The following is a 9,534-nucleotide window of genomic DNA, read 5'->3' as shown; positions in this document are numbered from 1 at the left end:
AACATCTTTCAAGTTTAGCGCGGGGAAAAATCATCCATGTATGCTTTTCGATGTCTGAAATGTCTAGGGTGTTACGTGTTTTTCGGCTAAGGCTCTTAAACTGTAAAATTTTGATTTTCATTGCATTTAAAAAGTTGTCACTGTCATAATTTGCATATTTGTTTTGAAAATACGCCTTTCCAAATATCAAAATATAAATATTTGTCTTGCTACAAATATTTGACTGGTCAGATAACAAAATTTAAACATCTCTTGAAATTTCAGATTTGATATTTTCCTCTCAAATACCAAACTGTAAAACGTGTCCATTGAGAAGTACGCCCCAAACAGTCCAAAGACAGTGACCAAAATGGAATACAATCCACGGGACCATTACCTACCAGATATGTCACCATCCAGAAATTCCGGAAACGGACGTTTATGGCCTCGACCTTGCTTACACCTTGTGCTCGTGGTCGGTTTCGCGTTCTTGGCTTCGGGTATCGCCTTAACGGTGGTCGCTGGTCATCCGGGTATAATGTCACCATCGACAGACGGCAATACTATGCGCGTCTTCGGTTACGCCTTCATTTGCGCCGGGGGCGTGGTTATGATTAAGGCCATTATCCTTTTCGCGTTGGACCGTCGGGCCTTGCTCAGATCTTCCAGTATCGACGACGTCATACCGGCCCAATCGGACTTGGGGACCAATTGTTCAATGAGTGCGCCACCGTTCGGTGCCGGTCAAGGTAGATTCTCGCCCTGGTCAAGAGTGAATTCGTATCATTTGTATTACCCGGATGTGAATTCTTCATCGGTGGTCAACGCTGGACGATTTCAATCCTGCGGTGGTCAAGATTTTGATGGGTCAGGGTTGCCCTGCAGGTATTGGGATCCACCTCCTCCTTACCCTGGTAAAAGTACTTTGACCTGATCTGACCTGATCAAAGAGAAAAGACAATTTATCAGGAAAAACTCACGTTTGAACTGACTGAATTTAAATTATCAATAGTATGGGATTTCATAAGTTAATAATGATGAACTAATAAGTGTTTAAATACAATGTTTATATTACTGTGTACAGTTTGAAATGTTTTTTATATAAATTGTTTGAGTTAATGCCTTTTCCATTGTAATTTTCCAAGAAACAAATCACTAGGAGCAATTATAACAATGAAGGTTGGTGTCCTTAAATATTACTCCATGATTTTTTATAGCTAGCTAACAATTAATGGAAAAAGCTTTAAATTAATCAATAATAAACAAGAATTGAAGTTCTTAATTATTCGCTTTACTAAATGAAGTCATTTGTTTACGTATAATTTTTAATAAAATAGTTCTTAAAAGTCCACGTGTTTATGAGTCAAAGTTCAAACCTAAGAAATCTTCTCTGGTATTTTGTGAACCTTTCCATGAACATTTTGATCCCGACATTACAGCCAAATTCTAAATTACGTTGTATTAACATAGAAAAAGTACGCGGTGTTCATACGTGAACAATTACCACTTGTAATGTTGGGTTCTACTTCAATATCCATCAGAAAACCCCTGAAAACATTAAAGACCCTGTGAACCCTAGCCCCGACGGCGACGTTGCAAACTTTCTATTTTTTTTAACGAGAATTCCAAGCACCAGAGAAAATAGTACACTGGAATAGAAAGTAGGGCGTAGGGTAGATCGTTACTTAAACCAAAACAGTTGTAGCTCGATTTCCGGAACTAATAATAAATGCCAACCAATCAGCTACAACCGGAAACGACCCTCCTTAACATACTTCCAAAGGGAGGACAATCTATTCCAGCTGCAGCATCTCTATTTTCACCAAAAAATATCCCGTTATTTCACCATCCCTTTAGCAACCGTTTAGCGATTCTAGCTCGAGGCACCTTTAGCCAACGAATTTATCTACCCATAAATACAATTTAGCCCCAAGAAGTCTAGGTAATCGAGGGGTGAACCAAACTTAATTCCTCAGCTTAACCGTTTGGCTAATAAGTATAGAGTAATGTTGACAAGGGAGTTGCTAGGCAACCGAACCGTAGGAAAGCTTAAAATTTATCCTAAAGATTATTGACTGCTTTTTACGCCGCTAGCTGTTCGTGTCGCTGCATGCGCGCGCTCCTCTAACACCCTCTCTCTCTCCTTCACTTTCCCCTGCTTCAAAACGTTAGGATACATCAAAGATTCATAGACCACTAGATGCTAGTACGATCAAGCTTTTAAAACAGGTAGTTTTGGAAGATTGGGTGGTGCGCTGTCCAGAGCAGAGCCTGCTCAGTGACTCTTAGGAGATACAGAGATCAAGAGCACTCTTACTTGGAGCTCCTGAACACTCGTCAGGAGTACCGACGTGAGTGAGAGAATTACCCAATCGCAATTACTAACGGAATGGAGAGATGAAGCGTGAAGAAGTTGTCGAGACAGCTTCATTGGAATGAAGTGGTTTCACCACCGTTAATTACTACCACGCTTTGGAGGTGAAGACGCTGAGTAAAGTGAGGTATTGATAAGTACTTAACCCGCCTTCTGTATTTTGTGACATCCTATTTGTACTTATGCCGCCGTTTTTCATTCACTTTTTGCGTGAAGTATTAATTAAGATGCCTTAAAAGAGAATTAAAATAAAGCCTGGTTTTTTATTTGAAGTATTACTCTATTTGTCAGTCACATCCTATGCCGTTTACAATTGAATTGAATTTTCGAATGTAGGCTAGTCACTTTCACTTTACTGGAGTCGTAATTAAGATGTCTTAGATAAGTATCAAACTAAAGCTGGGATTCCTTATTTAATACTCCATGGTTGGGGGAAAAAATTAAAAAATACTAGCAGTCAATTGAAAACGGCACTAAACATAATTGTTTTTTGTTATGTCGAAACCCTTTTTTATCAAACATGGCATGCTGATTTCTATCAAAACGTTATGATAGTTTTCAATAAGGGGGGAGGAGTGGAAGAAAATTCCTCAGTTATCATCATTGTTTTAAGGTTGTCAACGTGTAATTCAGTTTGAATCAGTTCTAAAGTACCATTAGAGTTACAGTGAAAACATTGAGAAAACTGTATTTTCCTTTTGAATGTAATTTGATTAATTATTTACATAAATATTAATTGGGGGAGCTAGCATATTAATTTACCAAAATTAATACAAATTTCACAGTAATTAAGTTAAATACAAGTCGCGGTCTTCGTTTATAGCAGACGAACTTTTTGGGTTTTCAAAACCTTGGAATGGAATTTTCTTAAACTATATTAATTGAACTATAACCTATATATATAAAAAATGGCACGTTTCGAAATCACAAAATTCTTGTATTTACAACGCACCCTAAAAATTTATTAGATACGGAACCGTAGACTTTCTTCCTCCAGCAAATATACAATTCAGAATTTCAGATAAACATAGCACAGATAAGCCTTATCTGAAGTCCCTTCTAATTTTTCAAGAGAATTATAGCTACCCAACATTTAATTAATGCTTATTTAACACTCTTAGAAGTTTGCCTAAATTAAAACCCACAACAATAGAAATCTACTATTTTTCAAGGATGTAAACTAATATACAATTGCACCTTGATGTTGATTGAACCTAAGAGGCCAGGTTTAAATTTAGGATATAATTATTTTTTATTTATCTACAAAGTGTGGTATCTTTAGGTAGTAAACCCATAATCGATACGACATTTAGGGAGTTAAATAAGGAGTTTTTGTTTAATGAAAATCATCAATCAACTTAACGCCAGGCATAAACGTAACCACGTAACTCAAGATTAACAATGGGGAATGTTTAAAAAAAGAAACCCGAGGAGTTCGGTACTTAAGCAACACTTAAAACTTTTACGACCACCTCGTATCTCTAGCTTTATTTTTAAAGCAGTTACCACGTTTTTGAATTGAAAGTATAGGCGACGTAGAAAATTCGGTTTAACCGAAATTCCTGAGCTAAAACGTATAAAAACATGATTTGAGAAAACGACACCGTTCGGAAATTCGAGAATGCCTCTTTTTAGTGGAAAAACTAAAACGCGAACGGAGATAGGAAATTACAAGGTGTCCAATACTTGCCAGATCTTTTGTTTTAAATTTCAAGTTAAGCCTTCAATATGTTTCCTCTCGTTTTTAATTAAATGAAACAATACCGCCCCTAAGGTACTGGATTTACCTGTAGATTACTTTTATCAGAAGGTATGTAAGGAGAGCATAGACGACGTGTTGCAGCCTTTGCCAACCCTGGGTCATAGTTGCTGTGATACGTCCAATTTATGATTACCCTAGGTCATGGTTGTTCTGCTACTACCATTTTTGCTATTACCCTGCGTCATAGTTCATCTGTTACGTCCAACGTTTTCTTACACTGGGTCATAGTTGCTCTGCTACGTTTGGACGTAGCTAACTTTTGCTAACCCTTGGGTCATAGTTGCTCTGCTATGTCCAACTTTTGCTTACCCTGGGTCATAGTAGCTCTGCTACGTCCAAGTATTGCTATTACCCTGGGTCATAATTGCTCTGCTACGTCCAAATTTAGCTTACCCTTGGGTCATAGTTACTCTACTACGTCCAACTATTGCTATTACCCTGGGTCATAGTTGTTCTGATACGTTCAACTTATGCTTACCCTGGGCCATAGTTACTCTGCTATGTCCAACTTTTGCTAACCCTGGGTCATACTTTCACTTTTACGTACAACATTTGCTTACAATGGACCAAAATTGAACATAAAGTAGACAGACACCAGTTGCTAAGTTCAAATATTTTACGTAGTTGTACAACAAAAGAACTGACAAAAATTGCTAAGCCCCACTTTTCCTAAACCAAAAGTGAACACTGTACTCCATGTTTGAATGTTTAATTAAAAGATACGGACGATCAAAGAAAGGGAAAGGGTAATAGATACCACTAATTAAAATCATTACAACTTCAATGATAGCTCTGTACAGCTCAAAGTATTTTAGTTTAATATCCGACCCCTCAAGGAAGAGGTCATGTATAGCCACGTTTCATGACCGGTTTCTTTTTTTTTCTTTTTTGTCTTGAATGTATCGATTACGCGGTGGGTCTTCTTCAGTTACCCCTTACTGATTCTGATAGCCTCTTTCATTTTAATGTTTTCTACTACTATAAGACGCCTTTTAAACCCCCCCCCCCCAGCCCAGCTTCTTCCGTCTATTCCTTCAGTAATAAGCTTAGCAAGCGATTTAAATCCCAATATATATATAGCGTGCATGGCTATAACCCCTTCTCATTCCTGCACAGATAAAGACATAACCTAAAAAGATTCCTCTCGCTTTCTCTCAAACATCTTCTCCTATCTTTAACTTTTAAAGGAATGGTGCAAGACATCAAGCTGTTAGATGTCAAAGAGATACTCGAATGATCGAGTGTTCTACAAGTTTTAATTATCGCTAAAGTTATATCAAAGGTAATCTAAAGCTCCAAAGTTTAGTGTAATGCTATTCCTATGGAAGGGGGTATGTTTGTGAACATTTTGCTTAATTACTCAGCCCCTGTTTGTCGTAGCCCTAAGTTTTTAGTATGGTTGGATGGGGGGTAAATAGGACTATAACATACTCAAAGGACATCCCCGTATCTCTAGTAGAGCCAGAGTTATGAGCCTCCAAAATTTAGTGTAATGCTATTCCTATGGAGGGGGTATTTTCAGGTTCCCTCTGAGCTAACGGAAGAAATACATACTGGCATGAGGGGGAGGGTGTGGATACTAAATCTGGGAGAAATAGGCGGGCTAACTGCGGAACAACTCAGGTCCGGTCCATTACTACAAATTGATTAATTTTAGAGCAGGTAGGGACAATGCTTCACGAGTGAGTAGGTCATGAAAGTTATTTAAAAATTAAAGGTACCATACAATTGGTTGAAGAGAACCCATGCAGACAATTAATTGTGACAATAAATTTACCCCTAAACTAAACGCAGGCAGTCTTATTACCATAAACTTGTTGAGCACTTTACTTTCTTTCAGTATCTTCCTTTGTGTTTTAAAACTTCAAAGGAAAGAAACAAAGCTTACAATGATTTCACTCTCTCTTTAAGATTAGGAGAGACTTTAGTATGGTTTCCTTACAAAGACGGAATTATTTATATTCCAATATTCAGAAGCAGAATAAGAAGAATCAGAAAATAGTAAGCTTAGGTAGATGTAGTATTTTTTTTTTTTTTAAGAATATACAATCTTGCTTGGAAATGATTACGCATTATCTGTTCAGTTCTGGCAAACATCGGAGAAGAAAAGTGGGAGGAGGATTAGAAATGGGAAAATGTTCACAAATCTCCCGAGACGATAGCTATAGAGTATAGAGTTTTCACCCCCCCCTCCCAAACATCTCCCAAAATATAGCCGGACTAGGGTTAATGTTCAAAAGAAAAAAAATCACGCTAAGTACTTGTCCCAGAGTTGAGAGTATCGCAGCCATTAACGTCAATCAAGAGTAAATGAAGCTGGAGTAGATAGATTCAGCGAGCACGTTTAACAATGAGAGTCATAAAGAGGGAAAGTTACTAAAACGGCACAGCACGATATCTCTCTCACGCGCACCTACCTCGACGCACAACCGGGGAGCCAGACGTCACGTGATCCGTTAAGAAACTTCTCTGATTTATGAAACTATAGATAGTGTGCAGACATGTGTTGCCAGTAATTTGTGACTAAAATTCAACCGCAATCTACAATAGTCTTAAAAGATTGTAGTTCTGTTCTGTTCAGATTCCGTTTCAAATTTGACGTGGATGAAAAATATTATCAACTGTCATTGGGGTTGATTTCGACATGGACACATGCTCGTCTTATATAGTAAGCTATACCTTTCGGTTGATAGGGAAGGGGTGACGTAAGTAGCGCCGCCAATTTCTTTCGGGGATTCGGTACAGATTACAGCTAAAGAATCGTACTAGACTAGCACTCAACGAGAAAAGAATGAAAATGAAAAGAAAACTTTTATAGAAAAATAGAAAATTCATCTTCTTTCTTCCGTACCCTGGAGTATATTTCTCTATTAAGGCCCATTCAGACAGACTAGAGTAAAATACTCGATCATGCATCAGTAATGCATGATCGAGTGAGCTATGGCTAAACGAAGGCACTAACGAGGTGGCGCCATCTCGATACTGTCCGCCGAAACTGAAAATTTTCAGCCTAAACCCGCGAGTCTTTTACGTAGTCGTTGGGGATCGAGTGAGCTATGACTAAACAGAAGGCGCTAACGAGGTGGTGCCATCTCGACACAGAAAAGTTTCAAACTGAACTCGCGAATATTTTACGTAGTCGTTTGACACGTGTCTACTAAAGCGATTGCACCGTCTGAAGGGGCCTTTAGGAAGGGGTATGAATCCTTTACCTAAAGTTACTGAAGAGAGAGTGGGCATTTTGGGGCCCCGCCCGGAATACGTACTCTAACTCATCTTTTCTTAAGCAAACACCTTTAGGCTTTTTTTTTTTTTAACTTTTATCCATTTTTGACGTCGAGCTAAAGCTAATATTAGAATTGTTCCTTACAGTGTTTTTACAGGCTCACCCTGACTGCCAGTTTTGGGTTGGGAATATTTTCAAATTGTACTCATTAGTATCTTAAAGTAGTAGCACTCAATACTTTCTTTCCAATGAACATAATACAGTGAATAGTGGAAAGATGACAGTACACTGTTGTTAGTTAAGAAGGGTGCTATTTTCGAACCGTAACTACTATACTACAAAATTAACATTAAAGTTTACTGCACAGCGCGTTTTGAAGTTTTGGGCAGAGTATCCGTCGACAGATGTCGCTATGGCCGTAACATAAGCCTTGGCTCCATTTTTTTTTCAAACGCTGGTTAGTTGATTATTGTAGTAATTGATTTACCCCTGTTATAATATTAATAATTAGTAAAAGACTCATCGAATCATTTATTCATTTGGTTAATTACTTATACTTAATCTTCTAAAAGCTTTGTAAAGATTTCATTTAAAATTTCAAAGGAGCTAGTTGATACGTTATAGGCATCTTAATCTTACTTGTTTCCAAAGGTATAGAATAATACATCGGGGTTCGAAAGGGGGTGGGCCCCCAGTAACGTAATGTACGTTCCCCTTTATGTAAATATGTGATGAACGAAACGTGCTTCCGCTTCGATATAAGGATGTAAAATATGTAAAAGTCCTCTATCCCATTTCGCAATTTTAAATATTTAATATGAACTCTTCTCTTATCCCCCTAGGTTGTGTTCTTCATGTACAAGACGACGCGGAACTGGCAGAGTTCTACGCTTGATCTTTAGGATAATAAACACTGACCAATTCCATCAAACGTAGACTTAAATTCAACACGCAAAATGCCTTCAACTCCTGCCCATAACGCTCGCCAGGTGGCAGTATCAGGGTGGAAAGCGTGTTCTAATCTATCCTTCAAATGGTGCATAGTTTTAGATCTCGTCGGTTTGGCTCTACTAGTCACTGGTCTAACGTTAATTTCGCTCGGGTTCAGTCCAAGTGAAACGCGTCGTGGAAGGCTGGGTGAAGTTCCAGTGGACAGTGGGAACAAAGGCATGCAGATATCGGGGTTGATCATACTACCAATTGGTGTTATCTGCTTCTTCACCGGTTTAGCTTTAACGGTTAAATCGGTTAGATCGGTACCCGAACGCGTCCTTAGACCCGTTTCCGTTCAAGTTAGACCTCCACCACCTTCAGTACAAGGTCAAGGTCAAATTCAGATCATGCACCCAAACAGACAAACGGTGCAAACAGTTAACCATAAGGTGGTGGTGCAAGGTCAACAATACGCCGGTAATACCGGTGGTTATCCAGCTGAACGCGAAGGTAGTATATATTCGCAATTACCTACCCGGGTTTCGGCACCAAGATTGTCTACAGCAACCAGCGCCAGTAGCGACGTTTTTTACATTGAACAGTATGACGTCACGCCTCGTAGAAACGTCCCACCACCACCACCCCAGTTACAAACGTCATCAGCGTATACTCATAATCCATATTATAGTAGAGGAAGGATGTACGCCATTGATCAAGATTACGAAGAACCTCCGCCCCCTTTTAACCCTAATTACAGAAACGCCAACAGACAAAGATATTAATTATATTAAACGCTGCTTATTTTAATAATAATTTTTTAAATAATTGGTTGAAAATTTTAAAATCCTTTTACAAATATATCCCTATACATATCAATGTTTTTTCGACTTTTGTAATAGTTGTAAATAAAATTTTACGAATGATTCAAAAGATGGCGCTGTTATTGGTTTTAAGTAACGATTATTTAGGCTCACAGTAGACCTTTTCGATGTAAAAAACGGGGTAGGCAACCCTCAGTATCAGGACATACAAGAGGGTTGATACAATGCCATCTCTGCGCATGCACTCTCAGAAAGTACTAAAAGACTACAGCGCAGGCTTCAAAAAGCGAGATGGAAGACCCAAGTTTTACCCCCGTGTCTTTCCCTTTTTGTTACATCGAAATGATAAATGGTTTACGGTAAAATTTACCTCTTCTAAGGTTCGTTACATAACAGTTCTAAGATAGATACCAGGTGCCGTGAAAAAGCAATCAACAAA

The 9,534-nt window shown here is 38.4% G+C and overlaps 1 protein-coding gene across 4 annotated transcripts; it reads left to right on the top strand.

Moving 5' to 3' along the window:
- The first annotated feature begins 1,796 nt into the window (after nt 1-1,796).
- Nucleotides 1,797-9,204, top strand: LOC149710043 (uncharacterized). Of its 4 annotated transcripts, none has more exons than XM_089858659.1 (3): nt 1,797-2,475; nt 5,303-5,397; nt 8,184-9,204. In XM_089858659.1, the coding sequence occupies exon 3, from the start codon at nt 8,298-8,300 to the stop codon at nt 9,054-9,056; it is 759 nt and encodes a 252-aa protein (XP_089714785.1). In that variant the 5' UTR covers nt 1,797-2,475; nt 5,303-5,397; nt 8,184-8,297; the 3' UTR covers nt 9,057-9,204. The 4 variants fall into 4 exon arrangements, with proteins under 4 accessions (XP_089714785.1, XP_089714784.1, XP_089714786.1 ...); XM_089858658.1 differs by having other exon boundaries at nt 1,797-2,480; XM_089858660.1 differs by lacking the exon at nt 5,303-5,397.
- The last annotated feature ends 330 nt before the right edge of the window (nt 9,205-9,534 follow it).

Source organism: Phalangium opilio, unplaced genomic scaffold (genome assembly GCF_054372755.1).
Source record: "Phalangium opilio isolate 3A_F unplaced genomic scaffold, DU_Popi_V2 ptg000011l_1, whole genome shotgun sequence".
NCBI lineage: Eukaryota > Metazoa > Arthropoda > Arachnida > Opiliones > Phalangiidae > Phalangium > Phalangium opilio.
Note: the sequence above shows the minus strand (reverse complement) of the source record. Positions and strands in the feature narration are given on the sequence as shown.

What these genes read in the sequence shown, in the direction of transcription:
- LOC149710043 (XM_089858660.1), top strand. Translation starts at nt 8,298, where the DNA reads ATGCCTTCAACTCCTGCCCATAACGCTCGCCAGGTGGCAGTATCAGGG.